The 27,789-nt window shown below is 39.5% G+C and overlaps 2 protein-coding genes across 6 annotated transcripts in view; one reads left to right on the plus strand and one right to left on the minus strand.

The window, feature by feature from the left end:
• The window catches only part of chn (zinc finger transcriptional factor charlatan), a 263,213-nt gene extending 250,253 nt beyond the window's left edge, over window positions 1-12,960 (minus strand). Inside the window, exon 1 of the mRNA XM_069126409.1 lies at window positions 12,687-12,960. The gene's annotated coding sequence lies outside the window, so the exon portion shown is untranslated. The remainder of the gene's footprint in view (window positions 1-12,686) is intronic.
• Window positions 1-25,793, plus strand: part of grh (grainy head) — a 162,078-nt gene extending 136,285 nt beyond the window's left edge. For 2 of the 5 annotated variants that reach the window (XM_069126400.1, XM_069126399.1), the window contains exons 6-15: window positions 1,238-1,621; window positions 9,493-9,752; window positions 11,520-11,688; window positions 15,770-15,881; window positions 16,262-16,356; window positions 16,519-16,689; window positions 16,811-16,996; window positions 18,281-18,733; window positions 20,552-20,616; window positions 21,735-25,793. In XM_069126400.1, the coding sequence (XP_068982501.1) occupies window positions 1,238-1,621; window positions 9,493-9,752; window positions 11,520-11,688; window positions 15,770-15,881; window positions 16,262-16,356; window positions 16,519-16,689; window positions 16,811-16,996; window positions 18,281-18,733; window positions 20,552-20,616; window positions 21,735-22,020 (2,181 nt within the window). In that variant the 3' untranslated portion in view covers window positions 22,021-25,793. The remainder of the gene's footprint in view (window positions 1-1,237; window positions 1,622-9,492; window positions 9,753-11,519; window positions 11,689-15,769; window positions 15,882-16,261; window positions 16,357-16,518; window positions 16,690-16,810; window positions 16,997-18,280; window positions 18,734-20,551; window positions 20,617-21,734) is intronic. The other 3 variants (XM_069126401.1, XM_069126402.1, XM_069126403.1) reach the window with 3 other exon arrangements.
• Window positions 25,794-27,789: the final 1,996 nt, after the last annotated feature.

The following is a 27,789-nucleotide window of genomic DNA, read 5'->3' on the forward strand; positions in this document are numbered from 1 at the left end:
GAGTCATTAAATTTGAAGAAAATATGAAAAAATCGTTCTTTCTTAGTATCGTTTCATAAAGATTTTTGTAAAATGTTCGAAGTTTCCTTGTTTGATGAAATAAATCTCGTTTGTAAAAATTCAACAGTCACAGGAGAGTTAAGTTTGCCATAAATTTTCTGCAAGATCACTGTAGCAGTAAAAATATATATAGCGATACGCTAGTAGGTAAAAGCTTTATAAGTTAGTTGTCAAATAAAATATTATTTCCAATCTATATGATGGGGGAAACTTTTAAATAAGTACAGGCATTAAATTATAATATTAAAAGGCTTGATGTCAATGACGACCAATCAACGAAAATATCATGTTGCCTTCATCAGTCTCTCCTAATTACATGCACAGGCCTGGCAACGAAACGAGTCTAAATCCCACAGAGATTATCGACAGTCAGCTGGAAAATGCGTGTTAATAACTTTCAGGATTCCAGTCCGCTCTTAGAAAACATGCTCCACACACTACCTGTCCTAATAAACATACGCGACACTATCCAATCTGAACTCCATCAAGTCCGATTTCGCTCCATTGCGATTAAAATACATGACGCACATTAAAAGCAATAAAGAAAAGACCCAACACTGCCTACCCTGATCTAGATATAAACGCAAGACACTACCCTCGCTGATTCCGATACAAATAAGCGTCATTATCCCGACTCTGTTATAACAAACATACTTGACACTATCTAATTCGATCTCGATAAAAATTCTGAATATTAGACCGCGCGATCGAGAGACAAATACCCTATAGCATACTATATTCCTATGGAAATCCGGAATAACAATCTCGTCCAGTTATAACTATTTTTATCTAATAATAATAACTATTTAATAAATTAATAGTAACTAATTAAACATATCAACTAAATTGTTTAAAAAATTTTGCAATATTATTCAGTTTACGAACTATTTCAGGTATTCAATAAACGTGTTTGCGTTCGCGAACTTGACGATCGTTAAAAGAATATTTCAAACTCTGAGAGTTCAATTATGTCCTATGATTTTCAAGTTAACAAAATTTCTATGAAAAATGCCGTATCAGTCATTTTTACTCCGATAATCCTGAAATTCTCTGGAAAATTCCACACAAAACAATCACTTTTCTTCTCTGATAGTCCTAAAATTCTATGAAAAGTTCTACGTTAATTACTCGTTACTGTTACGATTCTAATGTTAATAACGATTGCGTAAAATTTCAGGTGCAACAGTACGGCAGTCCCTACGACCCCTACAGCTCGTGCAGCCCACGATTGCAGTCCACGGCGTACACGTCGACCTCGGCGACGGGCGCGGCAAACGCTGGGAACCCGAGCGGATTGCACCAGGAGGCCACGGCAGTCTACGTCACCGGCGACGCTCTGCCACCATTGGCTTCTTCGAGCTCGTCCTCGTTGTCCACCACGACCGCTTCGTACACGAGGTACGAGGTTGTGCCAAGCTCTTATGCGACGACACACGCGATACGCTCATCCTCGAGCAGCAGCAAAGTCCTGACCGTTGATCTTCCCAGCCCCGACTCCGGCATCGGCGCGGACGCGGTTACGCCCAGGCAAGATCACCATCCGCCCACGGCGCTTCATCAGGTCAGTCCAAGTTAAATGATTATTTGACACTCGAATTCGAAACTATCAGCATTTTAAAGACGGTACGTACACCGAGAAACGTTTAATGGAAAATAATCGCATTGCAGTATGTAAGGATGAGACAGTTTTCGAGCAGTATATTAATAACGACGCAGATATATTAGGTCGTCCGGAAAGTTCTTTTCGCGTTCGCCTTCTTTCGTTCTGCTTAAGTAAAGAAACCACCAGATCACTCGTCAACCGTAAGATCACTAGTTATCCTCTGTAGCGACACATGAGTTAAAGAACAATTCAAATCATGTTGTTGTTTTGCCTCAGAGTATTAAGATCGTTAGGATACACGTAATGTAAGAATAAATAAACTCCGGGCAAAACAATGTCGCCGCTACGTGTAACCGTCGAAAGAAGACCAGTATAAATAAACGCAACCGAAAGGAGTCAGTTGTCGATCAGCCTGTTATCAACGAATTATCAGCGATCTAATTAACGAGTCATTAGCGATCCTATTTTACGACTTACACAATATCCACCACACCTCTGGTAAGGCAAGAGAACAGTTCTCGACGTTAGTAGAAAGTGTATTGAGTGTTTTTTGCGTGGAGAAAGGTAGAAGACCAAAAGATGCATTTTCGTCGCGTTATGTTTCACTGCTTTAAAAAAGACAGTACGCCTAAAAACACTACAAAGGAGATTTGTGACGTTTATGGTGATCGGTCTATAACTGTTTAAACAGTCTGGAATTGGTTTAGGAGGTTTAAAGCCGGAAATTTTAATCTGAAAGATGAAGATCGCAGCGGACGTCCATCCACCACTGATACTGACCTTATCAAGGCCTACCTCGATGAAAACCCAAGGTCTAGTGTTCGTGAGATAGCAGATACTTTAAACATTCCGCGAACAACGATTCATGACCATTTAGTAAAGCTTGGGTACGTTAATCGCTACGAAGTGTGGGTCTCCCATCAACTAACAGAGTGCAATTTCCTGAATCGAATCTCGACATGCGATTTGCTAATTCAACGCAACAATAGGGAGCCATTTTTAAAAAAGTTAATTACTGGGGATGAAAGTTGGATTCTCTACGACAACACTGCGCGCAAGCGATCTTGATCGAGCCGAAATAAGTATCCTCCAACGGTAGCGAGACCTAGACTTCACCCGAAGAAGGTGCTGCTTTCAATTTGATGGGACTGGAAGGGTATCCTCTACTACGAATTATTTCCGGAAGGGCAAACGATCAAATTGTTGATTTGTGATAATGGCTTCCTTAAGTTTTTCGAGTTGGGTGAAAAATATTGCACCCAACTCGAAAAACTTAAGGAAGTTATTATTACAAAACGTCCTGCAGTGGTGAACAGACATGGCGTTGTGTTCCACCATGATAACGCGAGGCCACACGTTTCTTTAGCGGTGCGAACGAAACTTCTAGAGTTTGATTGAGATGTTTTACCACATCCTCCATACTCTCCAGACCTTGCACCATCGGACTATTATTTGTTCCTCTCCCTAAAGAATTTTCTTCACAATAGAAAATTCAAATCAGTAAACGAAGTGAAAAACGGCCTCGAAGAATATTTTAAAAGTGAGCCAAGAGAATTTTGGAAAAATGGCATTATGAGGCTCCCTGAGAGACGGCAAAAGGTGGTAGAAAAGGATCATACATTATTTAAGAAAGGTACACTGAAGGAAATATATTTTATACTTATCTTCTATTTAAAAAACGAAAAGAACTTTCCGGACAACCTAATAACAATCAAAAACTCTTTGATATAGCGAATAGAAGTATTTTTTTTTACGATGTACGAAATTTTTGTATCAATATCTTAATTAGTTTGGAAGATACAATTTGAATAAAATTATCGTTCACAGTAACAAACGCTGCGTTTGTGAGAGAGATGATTTAATTTTGATTTCTAAATTTTGGTAGAGTTAATTGAACGAATCATTTACATTTGCATCTTCGTTTGGTTTCGATGAGTTTTCATATTTGAGAAAAAACTTGTTCAGTAGCTAAGCGTTAGTTGTAACAATTACCTAGAGATTTTGTTTAATTTTTGGCGAGGTGAATTATGTAGAAGTTAGGTCTTCAGAGAAGAAAAATGCATAATAATTGAATCATGGTTACGAGATAAGAGTTGCAAGTGTTGAAATTCAATCTCTTTGTTCCGAGCGTAGGATATACACGATCTATGGACACAAAGGAGATCAATCTTACACCTCGAATCTTGATCTCGACGTCTCGATCTCGAGGAATGTTATCGCAATCTCCATTAAAATCTAATATATCGATCGATTAATTCCATCATAAAGCAAGGTCGGTCAGTGTTCAAACGTTGTTCGAATGCTAATTACTTCGAATAATTCAAATAGACTAGATTTATCCAAGGATCGTACTCTTGAATAACTGTAAACTTCAGCTGTAGATTCCAGCTTCAAAAACATTTCGTATATATTCAATTGATCGATCGCAAATCTCTATAGGATTAATTCATATTTGCAACAATTGTTAGATATAATTAATCCAATTAATTTTTGTAGTTCAGATAGCGAAAACTTCGTGAAAAAAATCACGCGAAATAGAAACTTCTGACTGACAATAACTTTTGGCAAAGTAGATTTAGAATTATGGTACCGGAGTTTGGCAATAAGTTACAATAATAACTTTCGGCAAAATAGATTCGAAGTGAAAGACAGAATATAACGATTCTATGCGAGGTAGCTCATTCTTGTTGACGTACTCGAGTTAACAGAAGCAAAGATATGTCTGCTACGAACACCTTTTTCTCTTCCTACCTTGCTTTACTTTTCTATTTTCTTAACATCTCTTCTTTTCCAATTACTTCCGTCTTCCTCCTAGTTGTTAAATGGAAGGACAGCATTAGATTAGACAAGACTTAAACGTTTATCGCAATCCCATCATGCAGACATAAGCTCTTCCATGTTTGATAATTTTCTACGCACTCTCTGAAGCAGAACTACACGACTTGGTAACGATACTGGTCGATTTGCATAATCAACAACGCATATCTATCAGGAATATCGTCACGTTTGTTTGTAATCAATGAGAATCGTGTAATAAGTGCCACGTTCCTCTCCCCCGCCATATTTCCATCTTATTTCATTCGACTGGAAATCGTTGTAGAAAAATCCATGCAACATAAAATCAAATTGCTACGATTAGATTAATACGATTCCATATCGGAAATATTTGCTTCGATACAAATTACAATTTAGTCCAAGCGTAGAAAGTTCGAAACGGAATTTTAATGCTGATTAGCGATAGAAATTATCGGTAGTGAAGTACACTTCTTATCGATAAAATTATAATATATATATCGGCATACCATACATAATTTAAAATCGATAATAAATATTGATTTTACATTTTGAGGACATCTACAAGCTCTTTAATAATTTTAATATCACGCTGATATCACAGACATCTATACCAAGCTGTTTACTATAAAGTCATCCGTCAGATTTCTATCAGATTCATATCGTATTCGATATTCAATTTTCTCCGATTAAAATTACATTACGAATCCAACAGCAGCCAAACAAAAAGTACGACACTCTAAAATTTTCCTTCTATCCGGCCACAAAATAAAAGATTTCAAAAGCTGCATTCTTAAAAACGGAAACCACAAAGTAACTGTGAATCCGGCAGTTGTAGATCTGTCACGAACGCACAATTACAACAAGAAACCGTTCGCCGTAGCGCTGCGAAAAAATCGCAAGTTTTCTTAGGAAGATTCGCGTGTGAAGGAAAACCGCGCGGAAACAACGAATCGAGCCGCGTCGAATCGTCCGTATCGTAGGCAAATTGTCAGGCCCTCGGGGTCTCGACGCATAATTTTCGCCGCCGTCGAAGCCGCGCCGGCCCGCTCGCCGTGACCATAAGCGATTCATCACTCCCACGTACTCTCGGTTGTCACGCGTAATCGGCCGCTTCCGGAAACATTAATCGTTCGACGGGGCAACGGGCAGCTTATCCGCGCGAGTAAGTCATTAGCATTGCGGTTGACATTACGAATTAGAAAGCACACGCGTTCCGTTCTGCTCTGCTTGCACGCGGCTGGAAATAAAAGCGAATCGTTTCGTCCGGTTTATCTCTCGCCAAGTTCCTAATTAAAATATTCATATGTATTTCGTACCGTGTTACGCGCTCCTTTGAATCCTATATTTTTCTCTCTTCTTTACGTTTCTTACCGATATGCAATATGTGAAGGATATATCGCAATGTACAAAGAATTCTCATGAAACTATGTAAAACTATTCTATAAAATTTTTAATCCTCGTATGCTTTTTTTTAGCGCATCCTCTCGTTCCTCTTTTCATTTCGATTTTAGATAGCTGTTTTAGTCTTGCGTCGGGAATAACGTAATTTCGGATAAACTCGACGAGAATCGATGATTTCCGCAATAGAGCCGAATGAGCCAGCTAGCAAAGCGAAGAGAACACGTTGCATTAGACACAGCAAGCTGAGAGGCTTGTAATTACGGATTAAATCTCCGACGGTTTTCGCTTGTACGCGGCGTTCCAACGTGTCTACATGTGTACCGTGTAATATTCGTTACGGGCTGCGGAGATACCGAACCGACGCGTTCAATAAAACAAAAGACCATCGGTAACCGGACAGATGTGCAATTTCACGAATACAAAATTCTTTTCATTTCTTCTTTCTTTTTTTTAAGTTGAAATCGATCTCGTTATGACAGCCTTTGTCGAAACGTCAACACTAAAACCATTATCGAGGTAACGAATTTTAGATCCTTTTGTTTGTGCAATTAGTAATAAAAAGAATACTTTTTCGATAAAATTCATAGAAATTTGTCTTTGTCTTTTCTCCTTTTCGATGTAATAAAAGACTTCGGTCTGGAGAAGAATGTAAATTTGGTAAAATTTGCAAGCTTTTTGTGCTTCTTTGGATTACCCATTTACGTAAAACATATATTAAAACCACCTGATTCGATCGTTTTATTAGCATAATTTGAGTAGCGTGCAATCGCCAATGGAGTGGAACAGATTGACTCTGGCAAAGATTAAGAGAATATGCTACGATCGAAGCATAATATAACGTTCTTAAATCGCTCACGATTAAAAAAAGAGCAGCTTTCAGTGACAATCTATTCTTCGTAATCGAAAGTTCTCGTTTTAATATATCGAGCAGAACGAAAAAAAAGCGGATAATCGAAGGTGCCATAATTTTGAACCTGTTTCGCCGTTCGAGAATAAGTGAAGGACTAAAAATACTTACTAAATCGATGGGGAAGGGAAAAAAAGAAAAAATCAATCTCATGACAGGCTCTTACGCACGTGGAAAAATCACTGTCACTAAACCGATCATTAAGAGTATTTATTAGACGAACGATCAGAATCTATACGACAATTTAGCCATTTTCCTGCGTTTCGTAATTTCGTATTATAAGCAGGTGCTTGGAATTTAAACACGATCTTTCACAGAATCTTTCGGGTTTTTCGTTCAGACGATCTTTGAGAATTTCACCCATTGCATTCGTACCGATTTTGTTCAAGAATCTAGCGTCCATTTAACCCTTTGCACTCCGAATTTTATTTCAATTTTGTTACCACAAGCTCCCAACGCTTTTAAGTGTTTTATTTGAAATTTACTTCAACTAAAAAATAAGACAATTTAAATAAATAAAGGAAAAAACAAATGCACTTAAATACCAGTTTTATTCACACTATTGTTGTATTTTGTATCTTTTAAGTGTATGATATATCTTGAAACAATTTCCAGAATGCAATCCTGGTTTTTTTTCGCACGTTTCACAAAAAAAGGTAAGACTGAAAGAATGTCGAATGGGACTCGACAAAGGAGATCCTAAGATAAAAACCAATGTCGTGTCACACTCGACATAGGAGTGCAAAGGGTTAAGACGTTCATTCAACAACAGAAATCCTAAACCACCACGATTTGGTCACCGAATCGTGACAAGGAAAAGGACAAAAGATGAAAAAGAGTCGTTGCTCGATAATAAAGCATATATTGGCTGATCAGCAAATCGGGAAAAAAGTTAATTACGTTGTTTGTCCACGGTAAGCGCAATATTCATAATTACACGGCAAATGTTTATGCAAATTCACATTTCTATGAACGTAATTAGAGATATTGAACCTAAATTACATATTTATTTCAAATAGTGTAATACGTGTATTTCACTTGGGATATGTTACATATTCTTTCATATTATATATTGTTCCGTGTAACTTCGACATTTTTATGCCTTTTTCCCATACCTAAACGTATAAACATCATCAATCTACAATAACATAACAAGTTAGAATTCATCGTGTCATGATCGCGCAGAATCAAACATCTATATCGCAGAACGATTGTACGCAAAAACACGTGGCGACGTGTATGTTACACACGCTCCAACAGCATATGTACAAGATCAATTATCAGTGAATACTAAGCAATTATGCAAAGAGTGAGAGACGATCAATAACAGACCGCTAATAAAACTCCGCCTTGGAACGCAATTCAACGAATCGATCGAGCGAAAAAAACACATAAAAAAATTAGATCGTCGGACGATATTTAAGATAATCGATCGCGTTGGCCGCGTACACAAACGCCTCCAAAGCGGATCGATCGTACGATCGTATAATTCGTTTTTCATCGTTTGCTCTGCGATCTGGTTCGTTCGTGGATCTGCTATAAATTCAATTAAACCGGGAACCATTCGAGTAGCACACGCTTCCCGGCGTAATTAGTCGAGAACTCGTGGAACGAATGAAATAAGGATGGAAACGCGGGGATGTTATTATTTCTAATTATGGATGGCGGTTAACCACGTTATTGATTCAACAGGATAACGTGCAAGGTAGACGGGGGTTGTCCTGGTCGGCGAAAAACCGCGGTAGACGCGATCTCGTTGCTTCTCGGTTCTGTTGGCTTCTCATCGGTTCTCCCGGCTCGATGGATGGCTTCCGCGACGCCGTTCATCAGGTCGAGTAACGAGCTGCGGTAACCGCGTTACGTTCCTACCCAATGTTCGTCGAGAATTCTCGCATGAAGACGTACGAGGGAATAAACCATTCGGTTGGGCCGCTTATTAAGAAACCACCGGTGGGAGCGCGTGCGGCCAGCCCTGCTCAATTTTACGAGACCGCAATGGCCTATTCTACTCCTGGCCTTCGATCCTTTTCTTCCAGTGAAACCAAACGGCTGATTGTGAGAAACATGTGTATGTGAAAACAGTTAGAATTGCCGATAGATTCTGAATAAGCTTTGTAGGTCACGTAATTAGAAAAATTGTCCAATTTTTTGCGAAGGTCGTTGATGTATGGTCAGGAGGAATATGGTCAAAATTGAAAGTAACAAATTAACTCGGTATACAGGTAATCGTTAATTGGACAAAGTGCTGACGGGTTTCATCGGACGATTTTTGTAGATTAACTTATCGACAGGTATGGAGAAATTGTTGAACTTTTGGAGAGATTTATTAATGTACACAGCAGTGGTCTACAATCAAGTTGAAAATGACAAATTAACTCAATATTGAAGTAAGCGTGGTAGCGTAGTTCGTTAAAGTTCATCAGAGAGTAGTCGTTACTGGGATGCTGCTAGTTATGCAACCAGCGTTTGACCCTATCAGTTAAGGGTTAATAATTGAGGAAACGAGCGTGAATGCTTGTCAGCGTTTCACGGCAGATTTCTGAGATGTATAATTTCTATTTAGAAACCGGCAATTATCGAATGCTGGCCATAAGGGAAATAGGAAATGTATGATCAGACTAGGTAAATTTGTTATCCAGTTAAACACAACCATGGAACTTTTGTTACTTCTTATTTGATTATATGTTAACGAATTACTGATGGAAAACGTGGGTTTTTTACGCAGTCCTCCTTCGATTACACGGAATTATGTCCCGGTGGAACGGCTGCTGGAACCGCTGTTGTCCTCGAAAGCGGCGCGGTAATACACCATCAACCGTTGCAACTGCAACTACAGCAAAGCCACGCACAAGCACAAGTGCAACGCGGTGCTTTGGTTTCCTCCGCGGCGACCAACCCGAACCCTAACCCGAATCCTCCGAGGTCGCGACCTTGGCACGATTTCGGCAGACAGAACGACGCGGACAAAATCCAGATACCAAAAATGTAAGTATTTCATATGGCATTTCTATTATTTAAAAATTATCTAAGACGTCTTTTACGTTCAAGCAAATTTTCAAAATTTTACTCGTACTATTTTTCACAATCTCAGAAGACTTGGAAGATGTTACCATAAATGAATTCTATGAATTTTAGTCAATAGGAACTTGGTACAGGTAGCATTACGATGTAGCAAAATCTTCGATCATTTCTGAACAGAAAGTTTGCAGCTGTACAAATGATAACTCGAATAAAATCTTATAAAATCTTCCCTAATTCCCTATCTTACAAACAATCTTAAAATTTTCCCAAAAACCCTAAAACCCTTGACGTGTTCAAAAAGAACATCGTCATTCTCCGTCAATGAAAACATCAAAGCGTCTACTGACAGCAAAAATTTACAAAATCTCCCCTGTCTCATTTATTTCCCCAACAACATTTTGAAACATCGCCAAACCCTAAAACTCTTCACGCGCTCGAAAAAAACGCTATCATCCTCCGCTAATGAAAACAAGTAGAAAGAATCTCTTAACATTAGGAACAGACGAAGACGTTGGTTCGTAACCTACACAGAAGTTGTAATAAGCTTACCAGGTAGGCGTCGCGCGTCGGTGTGGAGAACAGGAGCAGAGGGGCTCGCAGGCCGTTCACCCGGGCCAGGCTCGGTTATCGGCTCGCACGCACCGCACTGTCCCGGTTGTTCTCCACCCAGTGACCAATGCAACGGAAAAAACGCGGCGAATACAAAACCGCGACGCGTGTCGTCGCGCGAGATAAAGATAATAGGTCGGCGGCAGAAAGTTCGATGGTTGTAAGCGCGATAGGCCGCCACCGTGGAAAAGCTTCACTCGGATAAGGATAATCGTGCCTTTTATTTCGCTTTTCGCGCAACTATATTTAGAGTGGCTAACCTAGGTTAATCGCGTCCTCGTCTCGAGAGAAACTGGTAGCTGGGCACATATTTGTCGCGTAATCGGTTTTAGAAAATAGCTTGGAAATTTTAGTCGTGAAAGGTGAAAAAGATGATTCGCTTAAACTTATTGCATCATGAATTTTTCTTCGACGATATACGTATATATTTATATACATATATTTAGCTATTTTGCTTCAGCATATTCAGATATAACTTAGGCCCAGTACTCTTCAATTTTGTAATTTGGCGATCAAAGCCGGAATTATAATTGAATTTGGTCTTTAACTCTTTATTCGAGGGAGTACGAAATTTTTTCGCTTTTTAAAAATGCCAAGTGAAGATTTCAAGATACTGATCGTAATGAAAAACATGGCATTTCCTAGTGTGCACGTGAATCGGTATAAAGGATTCGAAGACAATTAGATGCATCTCAGTTCCGTCACGCTGACTGACGTCATTCGTGCGGGATACTTGCGACGAAAACCGCAAATATTCGGATTCGAGAAACGATTTCTTAAAATTAAGATTATATTAAAACCATATAACACTGTCAACATTGTATAATTATAAACTCATTATCTCTCTGTTTGTCTAGGACCGATTAGAAAGAAAAACATCACGTTGATTATAAGCGACGTTACCGTAATTATATCTTAATATATGAAGATTAGAGACTTCTTAAGAAAATAATCAGTAAAACCATTTGCACACGCGCTGTGGCCATGATCGAATTCTGATACATTTTTTACAATCGGTCGTTGATAAATCAATATGTTATTAGAACTGTCAATATATACCTACGTCAAATTATTCAAATCGATACAAAAACAATTTGTAATAATACGCCGGTCTGAACGCAGATTCTCCGCCTATGGGTTCAAGTATCACCTGGAGTCACCAATTAGCACGTCGCAGCGTCGCGAGGATGACAGAATCACATACATCAACAAGGGACAATTCTATGGGATCACGTTGGACTACGTTCCTGATCCGGACAAGCCAACTCTAAAGGCTGGGCAAACAGTTAAGGTAATGCTAAGCAACATTTAAAAGAAAATTTTGTATCTTTGATATTTACCATAAATCTGCCATCAATTACGTGAGTAATCATAATTACTGAATAATAGGATCATAATTATTCCTTATTTCCGGATCTATTTTGAAAACTTTAATTTTCAATCAGTTAATCGGTCACTTCAGAATGATGTAAGCTTAATCGGCAGAATAAAAATGTAATCAAAGCAGGCTGTAATTATGAGATAACGCGATGTTTTCGCTTAGCGATAAACGATAATGGTATAAAGGCAGCTATGTCATTAGGTGCAGATGGATTACATGTGCATGTAATGTTCCGAAGGTAAAAAGGAAGATTACATATAATTAAAAAAAAATTGAAATAAAAATGTTACGTGACGCTGTTAAAAACAAACATTGACTAACAAAAAGACACACGCGCCTTTGATTGCGAGCGTTTCAAAGTTAACAATCGCCCTCTAGCGTTCACCATAATGGCGGCGCACAGAAAACATCGTGCTACATGGCGCCAAAAAACCCGCGACTCTAAAGTATAACATGACACGCGTGCAATATACGCGATCTATAATATCGTCACGCGAAACGCAGTGGTATTGCTCTTAAATCGCATTAGGACTGCGCATAGCATTACGCTTCGACTCCTACTAGAGATAGAATTCGCTCAGCTCGTCGAGAATCGAAAGAAGAAGTCGGACGAGGTCGTTTGTTCTCGCGACTCTAATTGGCAGCATGGCGCACCGTTAGCAATTTCCATTCTGATAAAGCTGCTGATTCTTTTCTCCCCCGCCCCCTTGCTCTACCTCTTTCGCTAGAAGTTACGACTTCCTCGTTAATTGCTAATCGAGAGTCTAGCCGCTCGTAGTAAGTCGAGCAAACTAGCTACGTACGAACATCTACACACGCGAACAGGGAGCCGCGAGTACAAATTCACCTCTTATCCGTTCGCTTCCCCTCTACGTTACTCTTTACTATTTCACTTTATTTGCACTTACGTACAACATCGTCGCTATCCTTTTCTCCTGCTATACTCCAATCCACTCCTGCACCGTTGTTTTTCCTCTCTCCTATCTCTGTCAATGTCCAGTGGCGATCAGCCTGCCCTCTGCTTTCTCTGTCTCGTACAACTCCGTTTTCCTTGTAGCACTGTCTCTCTTGTTCTTGCTCTTATCTATTCACTTCGTATACTGTATACCATTAGTTATGTTTAAAACTCAATTTCAACTTCGAATGTGATTCGATATTTAAAGCTCCTGAGTCTTGAATCTTAATAGATTTTTTGAGTCCTTGGAGCTTCGAGAGTCTTGGCAGATTTCAAAGTTTTGAAAGATCGGTATTAAATTTTTTGTATGAAGGGAAGAGAAACGTGGCAAGTCACATTGTGTTTCATAAAAGCAATTTTTAAACTCAATATATCATAATAAGACAGCCACGAAATTGTCAAAACTTCAAGGCCAACCGATACACAAAAGTTCAAAAGTTTCAAGCACTAAACTATGTTCAAAGTGATTTGAATCTTTCGCGACATATACATATTCGGAACAATGCAAAATCTTCCAAAATGCGTTACAGACTATGTGTGTATATAGTTTCTATTAACATGCCTTATCTTGCTTTCGCAGACCGATTCCTTTCGTATCGAACACTTTCTCCGTCTTTCTTTACGATGTAAATTTTACGCTAACCTCAGTCCGCCCATAAACTTGTATTTCCTCGACGAGCGCATTTCTTCGCCCATTCACCCGAATCACGAAAAATCCCTACCGGCGGCGTCGCTAGCGAACACGAGTGCGCACCGGTCTGCGCAGTGAAGCGTGCTTCTGTCGCGGCAGCCGATGTCACGCTCACGTGAAGCCTGCGTTATCATTGGCGGCTGAGCAGCGCTGATTTTTCATCAGCCAACCCCCGACAGATACACCGTCGAACGGTTGCCTGATTCTAAATTATTTGTCGGCAATCTGTACGCGGCGCACGGTACAAACGTTAACCCGCGAAAACGGCCCGGGGACACATGTTATAAACTGGTCCGCGAAGGTTAACGTTATCTGATCTCGTGGCTTAAACGGCGGGACAATAAGGAACTGGATAAACACGCGATAGAGGTCTCTATTTGCCCGCACTGGTCACGCACACTCCACAATGTCCTCTATTGTAAATTCGATGATAACATTCTCTTAAATCTCTGTAGTTCAATAACGTTTATTTTATTATATTTCGTTGAAATCTCGAAATCTTTCTCTCTTTCTCCTGTTCTATATCCTTATATCGAGCATACTCTATCTCAATATCGATGTTTATAAATCGTTGGAATATTCGAGAATCTACGAAACTCAAGATCGTTGAAGTTTACGACAGTCATTTTTTAATCAATTCTTCGACAAAAACGACTACAGTCGCAAAGGTTCAAATTCTCTATATAGTCTCACAACCGAGAAAGGTATCAACAGTCTTACATGTCTCTCTCTTGAATTAATCACGATGAACTCGCCAAATGCTTTCTATCTTAGTTTACCACGCAATGTTTAACACTCAATAAAACTTTCTCGCGCCCTCGAGCTACAATCTCGTACACCGAAACGTTATACCCATAATTACAGTGACGCGACGCATTATAAACGATCGAAGACCACCATATTAATCGAAAGATGGCGTCGTTCGATTAGTCGCTCGATAGCAGACGCGAATGGTGCAAAAGAATGGCGGCAAAATTGTCTCTCTATGTCTTTCTCAATTAATCAAAGTAATTGCACCTCACACGTTCGTTACATTTTTACCAATGAATCACGACCGCTCGGCTAGACACGTTACCGACGGAAAAACGTCGAGAACAAGGTTATCTTAGGATACACGGTCGTTTATTGGGAATTAGCAGTGTCGAATGGTGCAATTTATGCTACTGGATTATACGGTACGCCGTGATTTATACACACGTTCCTGTATGCGCGCGGTCGTTCGCTCGAGCGTGTCCTCATGTCGCGCGAACGATGCCACGCTCACGCGAATTTCGCGTGCCGCGCGACCGATGCGTCAGCAGATTCCGCGACTGTGTTCCGTTACCGACCGAGTATTGTCTCGTCACCCGACGGATCATTGTGGACAAATGATAACCGGGAGACGCGTCATGCTTGTCATTATGCGTACAATTTGAAAAATCTCCCACAACCAGCCACAACCGCTCATTGTAGCCTGTCTATGTCGGAATCTATAATCTGCGTTACATAATTATACGCTACCGTGTAATTTATGATCCGTGTAATCACGTGTGCGCTCGAGTCCACTTCTGCATAGCACCAACAAGAATCTAAAATTCTGAATTTTCGATTGACTTTTTCGCGAATTATTTCCTTTATGTGTATATTGTATCATGTAATTTTTTAATTTTTTTGCACTTATAAATTTTCTATATTTAATTTTAATGTAACACAATGATATTCACTTTTAGTGTAATATAAAGACCAGTTGAGAAATAAAAGGGGTAGTTCTATATCTTTACATGTCGAAATAGTGAAGAAGAGATGGAATAAATACGTATTTTTGTTCCGAGCTTCAAATTATAGTCACTTTTGTGCTCGCACGGTGTTTCTATATGCTTATTCCTGCGCCAAGCGTCCATAACGACCACCTTCTGTCATAATGTGAGTCCGCTCACACCTGATCATTATTACCGCCAGTTCCGTGCCTATTTAGATCTCTAGATATCAAGTGTTGGTTATAAACAGATCAGTGATTTCGCCACGCACTATTCGAGCCTGTCAAATGGGATTGCGGAACACGATAATAGATAGAATTATAAACTAAATTTATCTAAAACGAAGAAAAAGAAACATGTGAAAATAGTCATTGAAAAAAGATGCCTACTTTATTCTAACCCTTAAATTCTATCCTGAGAGTAGTCGCAATAAAGAAACAGGTATTGCAGGAGTTAGTAAAATGTAACGGCGAAAAAGTTGTTTAACCCGTTGCTGAAAAAAGATAAGAAAGACAAAAGTAAACGCGTCAGCGGAAGCCATTCATCTGCCCTTATAGTATCTCGCTTAATAAAGTACTTACAGTGTTTTCTTGATGTTTTGTCGCGCAGAGCGTGGTAATGTTGATGTTCCGAGAAGAGAAGAGCCCAGAAGACGAGATTAAGGCGTGGCAATTCTGGCACGGAAGGCAACATTCTGTCAAGCAACGTATTCTCGATGCTGGTAAGTAAAGCGTGCAGAATCACCGAGTTTTCAGTCATCATTAAAACCAACCTCATGAACAAATAACCCAGCAGCGTACCGGCCATTCCAATTACCTCCTAATCAGTTCGCGCATTCATCAAACGAAAAATAAATCTCACGCTATAATAACATTGTTGCATTGCATAATTTACATATGTCGTTTGATATTTTTTGCGCAAGCCGCTCGATAGTGGGATCGCCTCGAGGTTGGTAAGATTAAATTACAAAACCATACCTATCGTTGATCATACCCGTGTAGTATCTACGTACGTAGAATCGAAAAGAAAACGAAAATCACGCGCCCTTTCGAGGCATCGTAGAATGATTTGCAACTCTGACAACAATCTACACCATTACAGACACGAAGAACAGCGTGGGACTGGTGGGCTGCATAGAGGAAGTTGCACACAATGCGATCGCCGTTTATTGGAACCCACTCGAATCCTCAGCGAAGGTACGAGAGAGTCCTTCATCATTCATTAAAGAGATTCCATTTGCATTTAACGATCTATGGGAGACTTAAATGGAGCTGTGCTTATTCATGCACCGCAACAATCATACGATAAAGGTCTCTGGATTTTATCCGAATGATTTTCATGTACTCTCTACGTTGCAGATCAACGTGGCGGTACAGTGTCTCAGCACCGACTTCTCCAGTCAAAAAGGCGTAAAAGGTTTGCCTCTGCACATCCAGGTGGACACGTACGAGGAACCGCCACCCCACGCTCACACGTACACCCCACCCTCGCATCGTGGGTATTGCCAGATCAAAGTGTTCTGCGATAAGGTATCCAGTTTTTTTCTCTTCTTACACCTTCGAGTCTCGTTACGTCGTTTAATCGACGATTCGAACAAAATTACGAGAACCACATGATCTCATGAATCATCCTGGTGTTATTTACGCACAGGGAGCTGAAAGGAAGACTCGCGACGAGGAGAGGAGAGCAGCAAAGAGGAAGATGACGGCCACCGGTAGGAAAAAGCTGGACGAGCTCTACCATTCCGTCACGGAACGCAGCGAATTCTACTCCATGGTCGATCTTCACAAACCTCCCGTCCTCTTTTCGCCACCGGCGGAACATACCATAGACAAGGTACTCGTCGAGACTTCTGATTGGATAGAAGTTGAAGGAACTGTTTACAAATAACTGTTTGTCCTACCTTTTATCTATTCCTCTTTTTGTATTTGAAATTATGTATGTTGATACGAGCATGACAAGCATGCTTTTTTCAAAGAATTAATAGTCTATCAAGAGAATATTGTATCTAGTTTGCAAACACTTTTTCGTTTTATCATAATGCAAAGCATTACTCTGACGTCTCGAACATTAATACCTTCACGGACACCCACACACAGTTTAACTCGCGATCGCTACGCCAACGGAAGCCGTGAACGTGTTACTTGTTCGAGCCCGAGGCCTCGAAAACTGGCAAGAATTGTAATAGCTTGCAATTGGCTTTGAACGCGAACGAAAATGAAACTAACCAAATTACTCAGTGAAAAGCAGCCCCAAATATGTCTGCGTAGTATCCACCACAATCCTCTGCTCTCAACACCGCCAAAATTCTCCACTAATCGCAACTTTTAAATCGCCATAACAAAAACCGTAACAGTTTCCGGGAACGAGCCGAAAAATTAGCCAACCACTCAGCACCTTAGGCAAATATAGAATTCTCTAAACTTGAAATTAGTAAAAACTTATAAACGCTCGATAGGAGATAAAACTAGTTCATTCGACTGCTATAAAAAGTAGCTAAGAAAACAAGTACATACCTTACTTTACGAAAACAATGGATACAATATAGACAATGTGACAATTTATAGTGAAAGATAAAATTATTTGTACACGATTAAAATGTAGAAATAAAACAAATATTTTCTATATTATTAAATTTCAATATCTGTAACTGTATGTGATACACAGACGCTTACAGTAATAAACGTATACAAAAACAAAAGTTAATCTGCAGGTATCAAATAACATCAAAGAAATATGTTGAAAAAATTTTCAAAAAGGATTGCAGAGATATAGAAACAGATTTCTTTACAAAATTAATATATTATCCACACCCAATAGATTGTAGTCAATTATTTGTCATAAACAGAAACCCACAGAATATTAACTATAACTATTCTAACATCAAAATATTACCACTATGTGAATCTTGTCTTGTCAGAATTTAGCAAATAATTTAATTTACATTTCTTTGTATACATTTGTTACTATAAATTTCGTAATATACAGTTACATGTAATTCAATTTATTTAATGATATAGAATAGATACTTTTGTCTCTCAGTGTAGCTCGTATCACGGAAAGTAGCTCGTTCGAAAAGAGATAGAAAAAATATACAATATGTTTCTTGTTCCACGACAGTTCTCTACGATGGAGTTGTCGGGCTTCTATGGAGGTGGCGGCGGGGGCGGTGGCGATACAGACACATCGTCCCTGAGTAATGGCGAGGGCGGAGGATTGAAGGCAGGGGGCAGCAGCCCTTATCCTGCCTGCGGCAGACCAAGCTTGCCAGCCCTCAAGTTCCACAACCACTTTCCGCCCGACAATCTAACTAGCCTGCACGACAAGAAGGACTCGTTGCTGATGCAGGTGCAGGAGCTTCAAGGCTCGGTGCTGCAGGGAGTGCAGCAAGCAGGTCTCGCCGGAACGGTGGTATCCGGGGTTGGGAATAGACTACATCTGCAACAGCAACCGCCCCATCTACGTCCAGCAGACTCCGAGGAACGAGTGATGCTGTACGTCCGCCAGGAGTCCGAGGACGTGTACACACCGCTGCACGTCACACCGCCGACCGTTCAAGGACTGTTGAACGCTGTAAGAAATGTCAAGGATTTTTGTATGGAGCACACATTACATTATCCAAGTAGCACCGACACTATCAGTTAAAACACACACGTAGATCACTGCTCGTTGTCAGCCATTCCACGAATGAAAAAAATTCATCCTGATGAAACGCGAGAAGTTTAACCAAACGGGGTTTGCATTTGATTAATCGTACCATTAAGACGTATTAAAGGTCGTGGTGAATAGGTGATCTCGAGTTAAAGAGATACGTCGAGAATGTCGAATGAAAGTTGTCTCTCGACGAAGGTTTCTCTTTCCTGGAAATTGAGGTTCAGTTTCTTCGAAAATGAAGCTTCAAACGAGGTCGCTATAGTCTACTTTATTCTCGGCACACTTGTGCGACTAGGATTTTCAATAACTTGTCGTGGATACAGTGGAATGACTGAAGGATGAAAATACATACTATCGCCGACAGATAGCGATCGAAATACTTGCAAATCGCAACCATGTCGATCAACGTCGAAGCTCCTGCGGTGGACGCTCGGTCGGTTCCTAAAGGGCAGGAAAATGGTAGCGGTAAAATCACACGAGTACGCCGCGTACTCGCAGAAATGACAGCTAGGAACGTTGCATAAGTGAGCCACGTTAAGCCCGGGTGCGTTCGTGAGCGGCGATATCGCTCGTATTCGTCGTCTGTCTCTATTTATGCCGACGAGTACGTTTCGAAACCGGCACGGTAACAAATCCGCGGGTAGAAAGCGACACGCGGAACGTTTCGACGTTCGCGACGTAAACCGGCGATATCTTGACGTGGCCAATTTATCACATTTCCACGGAGCCATGTTCGATTTGACGCCTGTACCCCCGGTATGAATAATGAGTGATGCGCGAGAATAACACGAGATATACAAGATACACACCCATATAATATATATATATATATATGATATATATATATATATATATATGATATATATATATATATATATGATATATATATATATATATGATATATATATATGCATATGTATATGTATATGTATATGTATTTATATACATATATTATATAATATATAAGTATAAATGTTAGCTATGCATGTAAGGGCATATTACACCATTTTATTAATACCTGTTGCACCGTTCCATTACGCTGATATTAATATTAATGCGCATGCATCACTCCTCCAAAATCCTTACAATAATTAATACGGACCGGAGCGCGGTGAATCACGCGCACGGATCATTAACCCCTGTGATCGCGAGATCGATGGTTTCGACGTTAGAGGTGCCGTTCTTTATATTTCTTTTTTTGTCTTTTTAACATTGTACATTATTGACCAACTGTAGACGTACGCAAGGTCGCATTGTTGTAATAACGATGAGAAGTGGCAGAAGAAAAAAGTGGAAAAGAAAATCTATCTTTTACCGCGTCCTCCTTTCTCTCCGTAAATCGTACATTTGTCATTGCTTCTACAGAAGTAATTCCCTTTCTCCATAGCAAACCGATCATGCTAGCCAATAATTCCCGTTGAAATTGATCAATGAATTCCTTGATCTATGTACAGGAAACGGAGGATCGCAATTTTTTCTCTACGTTTCTTACATTTCTTCTCTCTTTATTTTTTTTCATTATTTTATCTTCGCTTCCTTCGTCCTTTATCTTGCCCGTCAACTTTATTCTATCCCTGATATCTGTCGGTCTGTCCGTTTTCACTAAGCGTATCACGTCGTAATAAAAGAAAAAAGATTAAAAAAAAGAACCTCCTCGGTTATCGAGCACGAGTACCCAGACCGATGATCCGCAAACACTGTCAAAATTCTAATGTTCTACTTTTTTCTATTTTACAGATTGAGTCAAAGTACAAAATTGCATCCTCGAGTATTAATAACCTCTATCGCAAAAACACAAAGGGGTAAGTTTAGTAGAGTGTCATCTTTACTTGCATGCACCGCCCACACAGTAGTGCATGCCATAACGGTGACATTGCCTGACTCTCTCCGATTGCCTGGTTTGCTAGTCTCTCCCTAACTTCCGGAATCGACACACCACCCTCTATACCTCCTATACAACGCATTTGATAATATTTTTCTATCTCTCTTTTTGTCTCTCTATCTATCTATCTCTCTCTCTCTCTCTCTCTCTCTCGCCTGTATATTTCTCTGTTTTTTCCTATAATCGCTTCTTTTCTTGGTTGTTCTCACCGCTCTGATCTTTGGTCGCTATTTATTATTTTATCTTTTTCTAACGTTGTTCACCACCATACCATTCGTTCATCCTGTAAAATCCTTGTCGTCGGCCACGCTGATTCAACGTCAGAGTACTCGTGTGTCTCCCTCGACTTCACCAGACTAATCCACTAATCTCTCTCGTGTCCTTTATTTTTCTTCTGTCACGACCGCTCACGCACGCCTGTCTGCTCGCTTCTCTAGACGCCCCGCCTTGTCTAGTGGACCAATGCATGCCTGTATACCTCTCAAACGCATCACGCACTTGGCTCGCTTGAGTCGCTGTGCTTCTCGTGTGCTTCTCTTATTTCATTCTCCCCTTTCTCTCTTTTTGGGTTACGTGATCTTTCCTTTTTACACGGAATAGCGTCTTGCTTGCTGTTTACTTTGGTTCACTCTTCGATGACTTTGGAACCACGGCGTTGATGCGGTCGACAGATACTTTTTCTTCAGTGTAGAAAGTACCAAGCCTGTCGTACCACGAACGCAACCAAAGGTCCCATTAACCGTACTCTGCTTAAAATATCAATCGTCACACGAAACGAAAACAAGCCCAAACAGAATGCGACAGAATTATTTCCTGCCCCTCAACACGAAACACAAAAATTAATCGAAATCTCTCGTTGTATCGCCGTATCGCCCAATAATTTCATATTTCGCTGATTCTTTCAAACAACACCGTTTTTTTTGTTTCGCCGTTTTATTTACCGTCGAATATCCTCCCTCGATTTTAAGCAGGGTAACCTCGAGTCACCTTGTTCCATCATTTCCACTATTTAATCATCCTTTTTTCCTCCTGTTACAGAATTACAGCGAAAATTGACGACGACATGATCCGATATTACGTGGACGAGGACCTGTTCCTCCTGGAGGTGACCCACTCCAGAGTAAACCCAGACCCGAGCAACGAGCGTAATCCAGCCAATCCTGGGTCGCCAGGTGACCCTGGTGATCCCGGAGATCCACCTGCCACAGCTGGATACGACGTTACCCTGATCGAGCTACCATCGTCGCCGACGCACATAGCTCACTCGCCGCTCACGAATTCCGCGCATGGCCACGCGCACGTTCACGAGAGCGGCAACACGTGAACAGTCCGTGCCACCAAGTACGCAAGAAAAAAGGACGAAATAATGAAATTAAAATGAACAGAAATTACCGTACGTGGCTCTCGTCATTTCGCGTAAATAAGTCTGAGATGGACAAAAGCAGCCGCGATGGTCGCGAGGAATCGTCGACCCGGTGCAATGTGAAAGAATAAATTGGACAGTTCGACGGGAGAAAGCTCTTCAGGGACCTGCGTTTGAGAAATCATTCGAAGATGGCGTTCGAGTGCGACTTAAGAATCGGAAGAAGAGGTAGAAGAGGTAGAAGACGAAGAAGAGGAAGAAGATGTTTCGATCTAGTGGATGATAATCGCTACTTTACCCCACCAGTGCTTGAATTTAAAAAATAAGTTTGTAGAGGTTGAAGGAAGGTAGAGAAGAAAGGGAGAACAAAAGCGTTTGGACGTGTAAATCGGACTGGGAAGTACGGAAAGGATACTCGGAACTGTTCTTCGTACCGTACAATGTAAAATGTCAAAAGTAGAGAGGAACGTTTGTTAGTTGATAGTGACTGTCTTGTGCAACGTCTTGAACGATCTTGTCTGTTTTCATAGCGATATACAGGTAGTTTCGCCGATGTAGAGAATTTCGTGGGCACGGAGTGGTGTTTGATCGATTGTACTTGATCTCGAAGAGATGACAAAGCTTTATTTACGATACTGTTTTTTCTCTTTTGTATCTTCCGAGTTTTTCGTAGAAATAGTTATGTCGATAACAAGGCTCTTTTTGGTCAGAGATAATACATGAAAAGAAACGTACCTCGTGTGCACGAAATATGTAGCGATCGAACAGCCTGTATTTGCGTAAACGTCTTCGATACGAAGCACAAGATCGAAGCTAGAAAGTATATTCTCTAGCCATGCAAGGCAACTCGTTATTTTATATATATTTTTCTTTTTTGTTTGTTTTCACTTGTGAACAATTTATACCGATGGTTGTTAGTTTATAAAGTTGAAACATTGCCGTCGTAGTTGAAACGCGATGGCTACATGTAAATCAATCAAAATTGATTTAAGAAATTCCCGCCCTGTCCCCGTTAAATATTAAGTTATAGATTTATATATATATATATATTATATATAAATACGTATGACGTATAAATGTATATGCAGAGAAAATGTCACTCTATTTTATCGTATCGTCGGTTTTAGAGTTTAAAGTCTTGTTTATACGTTTTTAAAAGAACCGATGGTCGGTGTTTCGACTGGTCGACGTGCACGAAGCAAGCTTATTTTATACCAAGACTTGTACGTAGAGCTAAAGAAGTATAACTCTGAACGTCGCCATTCCAAGATAGACGGGTGCCATCGAGCATTTTAATCTCTTTATAGTGTTTACGCTCATACAACGTTCAGCGATATTGTAAGTCCTGTCTGATTCTTGATTAGGATTCTCGAACAGACGCGATAGTGTCATATCCCATTCGAAGGTTAAAGACTCTTCTTTTGCATTTCCAGCATTCCAGGTTAGTCGAAGGAGCTCACCTTCTTCCATCAACTGTCCATCTTTTGTATCTCATGTGTTATTTATACCGAGTTAACCCGAGAATCCGAGTAGAGCCGTGTAATACATCGATTAAGGTATCCCTTAGGTACTTCGCTATCATTCCAGAAACCTCCTGAGTATCCCAGGATCCTTTAATATTATACAAAGAGCAAGTATTACTCTCACTGAAATACGTAATTTCTCTTTTCGTTTTTTATTTTTCGTTGAGACCAATCACGAAGAGAGGATGATAAATACACGTTTAGAAGATCAGTAGATACGTTAAATATCCGATGGAATTGCCACGTCATTGCAACGAGCATTGCAATATTTAGAGTAGGTTAATTTAGACGAATACGTTATATTGGTATCTGTAACGAGTTTCTTAAGAACATTCCTTCCTCGAACGTTAGACAATCCTTTGAGAACAAGCCTCTATTTCGATATAACGAAATAGTTAAAATGAATATATTGATAAAATAAAAAGAAGGAATTCTAGAAAATATTTCGAAAGAGTATGTATTATGATCATGAATATATATGAATATTAGTTTTAATTCTTACAATTCAAGACTGTTTATAGAAATCGTTCTCAAAGGGTCCAGCTATTTATAACGTGTAAGCCCCGTGAAACCCAAGTTTATCTTGATTATGGCAGGATACAGAATGTACACAATGAACATAATCAGTAACTCTAATCAGTGCAACGTCGTTGTCGTAGATGCAAAACAAGCGGCAAGATGTAAGAATTGTCAATAGCCTGGTTATGTATCGTTCTCTTCTTTTTTTCTCCTTTTTTGTATTAAGGTAAAACAACATTAACGTGCCACTGGTAAAAGCGAACACAGGTTTCGTCGTCACGTACATCGCGTGGTTTTTATTGTAAAATCACGCTCGTATACATGTACACATACACGCACACATCTACACACCAGCATATACACCGTTCATCTGCTATAAAAGTTATCGATAATTAGTTCACATTTAGGTTGGACTAGAGAGCATCGTGATCGCGACACACCACTGCTGTCCCCATTTTTGTTCTTGCGTGAAACGACACAAAAACGAAGGGAGAAGGAAGAGATACTTAAATCATATACACACCCTATACATAATATTACGACGATATCAAAGCAAGGATCAAAATACGCTTGTAAAATGCATATTATTATATGAGTACTATATTTTGTTACATCTATTGCAAGGCAGCATATAGTTTGATATTATTAATATTATTTGATTCTATTGACTAGAGTTACATAATGCGTATATTATGATTATAATTATTATTATTATTATTTTTATACAAGGGATGCGTGTATTCATGGTGCGAGAATGAAAGTAAAGCTGACAGAGGGATCGAAATACAGAGGAGAGAAAAATAATACGAGAGCGAAAGTGAAGATGAGAATGAATGGGAAGATTGATCAGTATGCCTGAAGAAGAGTGAGGAGAGAGGAAAAGAATCGTATTTTACGATCAACGAAGATTGTTAGTGTTGCTCCATGACATTTTTTTATTCGTAATTGATATCTTCCCCCCAGCCTATCCCCTACACCAACATCAAACACCATAAACTTTACCCACCCTGAACCTTCGATCGCCCAAATATAATAACTTTCGTCATTTACAGATGGATCTCGCGAGGGATTCGTCGTGTGTGCGTACGAACGGTTTCGTCGATGAACGATTTTTATTGCTATCGTATCATCCCTTATAATCCCTTACGTTTATTAATATTATTAATTAATGATATATCATGAAAGGCAACCGTATTACAGTCACGAGAAGACCTCGATCGCTATCAAAACCAGTGAAGAAATGTTAAAGTTAGTGTAGAAAATTGGTTGTGAAATCGATAACTTTTTAAATCTCTTTTTCTCTCCGTGTTAACGTTAGGAACATTGCACGGTAGTATAGAAGCGAATATGTGGTCTTCCCGTGATCGTTTCCCAGCCGTCTCGATATCGTACTTAAATGACGTAAACGACGATGCGAAACGAATCCACAAGCTTCGCCTTATTTGTTAGAAATGTACCCGTGTAAGAGGAGGAATGTTAAAAACCAGCCGATTTCGAACTGAGCGCGCGCAGTATACTGTTTTGTTAAGGGTCGTGAAGCCAGACAAGTTGCGGAACAGATAATGATGCGAGAATATCGAAATATAATAGCCGTTTTCGCGTTGTCTTGCCATCGTGAGATTGTGCCAGAGGTGATATTATATTACGCTGTTTATTGCAAACAATAAATATTATATTAGTACGTTTTATAAATTGTGCGTTTTTATTGTCCCTTGCGTGGAAGACCAAGACGGGGACTTTTAAAAAATATCTTCTCAAGATCGTACAGGGCTACCTTAACGTTTTTTGAAGATTCTTTAAAATTGATAGTTGCTAGAATATTGTATCAAAATCAGTTGAAGGCCACCGCAAAGCCAATCAAAATCAACTCAAGAAGATCTCCTCGAAGTCACTCAGGATCATCATCGAGCTTCTTCAATCCTTTTGAAAATCATCTCAAGGATTTTAAAGGTCGTCTAAGATCATTCGAGGATCATTCCCAGATTGTTAAAGTTTATCTGAAGATCAATTCAATTCCTACGAGTTCAAGATTGTTTAAATGTTTGTTAAATAATTTGGTTATTAAATAAACAAATTTGTGAATAAGTGCAACGTCTCGATTTTGGAAATAAAAGATATAATTTTATAATATTTGAACATAATTCTTGTTAATTTGCAGAATGTCTTCCTCCTGCCTTTGTGATCTCTTGCTCCATCTCGAACAACACAGATCGGTATAAAGAAAAAGAGGATTACTATGAAAAGATATAAAGAACAAAGCGAAAACCATAAATTTGGACTAGCAGAAAGTGTCAGATAATGCTTCGATGTAATTTGCGGGCTTTTAGTGTCGGAATTTCAGGTGGCTCAAAGTTATTTTTACATCATTCACTTACAAAAATGGAATTCCGTTAATGTATCGCTCGGCAATTTTTGTTAATCGTCACATTATCTCAAAAAGAGTTTACGTGTATACCGTGATCAACACGATTTTATCCGATAAAATCTTACGTTCTAGTCGTTGGCGCTTTAGTAATAAGTCAAACATTCAACAGTCACGTATAATTTATAAAATTTACATAGATTGGCAATACGATCCATAAATTTGATACCTTCTACTGAAACTCGAATACATGCGTTCTCGTCACCAGTCGTGAGAATATAGCATCTATGTGTAGACACTGTGACGATCGTGAAGGAATACGACCTTGTAGTGGGGCACTGGCCCTGTAGTAAATTATCCGCGCTTCATACATTTGTATTGCGCCTTTAAACCATCTTAATTACATATAATTATTAAAATTACATGCGTGCTTCATACTAAAAGAATATTTTCTTCTCCTCCTACTTCATATAACAATATCCTATAATTGATAAAAGTTACATATAATAATGTAGCACATAAACCATTAGCCCTTAAGGGCCATAACGAGTGAAAGTTTGCCGCAGCTCATCGTTCTTAAATAAAAAAATTATCAAAGTTAAACAAGTAGAGTCGAACGTTTTATTATTACTCGGTATTAGATAAAGACTAGAAAAATTATTGTTTGCAACAGTAATAAGGACGATAATACTAAAATAAAATTCTCGCCAGGTGAAATCTCATCTACGATAGCCATTAAGGGTTAATAACAGTATTCATAAAGGAACACTCTTAGCTCTTCCATTAATTACACGCTGAGAATGCCACACGATTTGTTTGCAAACAGTTTTACCAAACCAGCTTTCTTGATTCTCCCAAGGCCCGGTTGAGAATCAGGAAAAAGAATGGCTTTATGCCGTATCTTAATACTTTATGGCTATACAATAAAAAGCAGCTCTGTCGCAACCGGTTTCCACGTTCCAGGAGAAGAACCATCGTGATCCAATGGTGGCGTCAATGCAAAATCTTGAACCAAATTTTATGTATGCACCGATAAATGTCGAATGCATCTTACAAATTTGTTTGTCGATTGATCATTACTGCTCGTACGCTGGTCGTCGAATCTCAATCGACTTCCTTTACGAATATCGGAGCAATCTCGATAAGGACGACGCTATGTCTCAATACCGGTACTTGATTAAATTAATTTGACGGAAATTGTTAGTCTTCTAAATATACAAATTAGATTTTGAAGGGAAAATGAACGCTTACTACGAGATTCTTCCAATAATACTATAATTCAGGGGAGGAGGGGGAGGGGGAGGGGGAGGGGAGGGGGAGGGGGAG

This window comes from Bombus flavifrons, chromosome 13 (genome assembly GCF_040668555.2).
Source record: "Bombus flavifrons isolate JBK064 chromosome 13, iyBomFlav1_principal, whole genome shotgun sequence".
NCBI lineage: Eukaryota > Metazoa > Arthropoda > Insecta > Hymenoptera > Apidae > Bombus > Bombus flavifrons.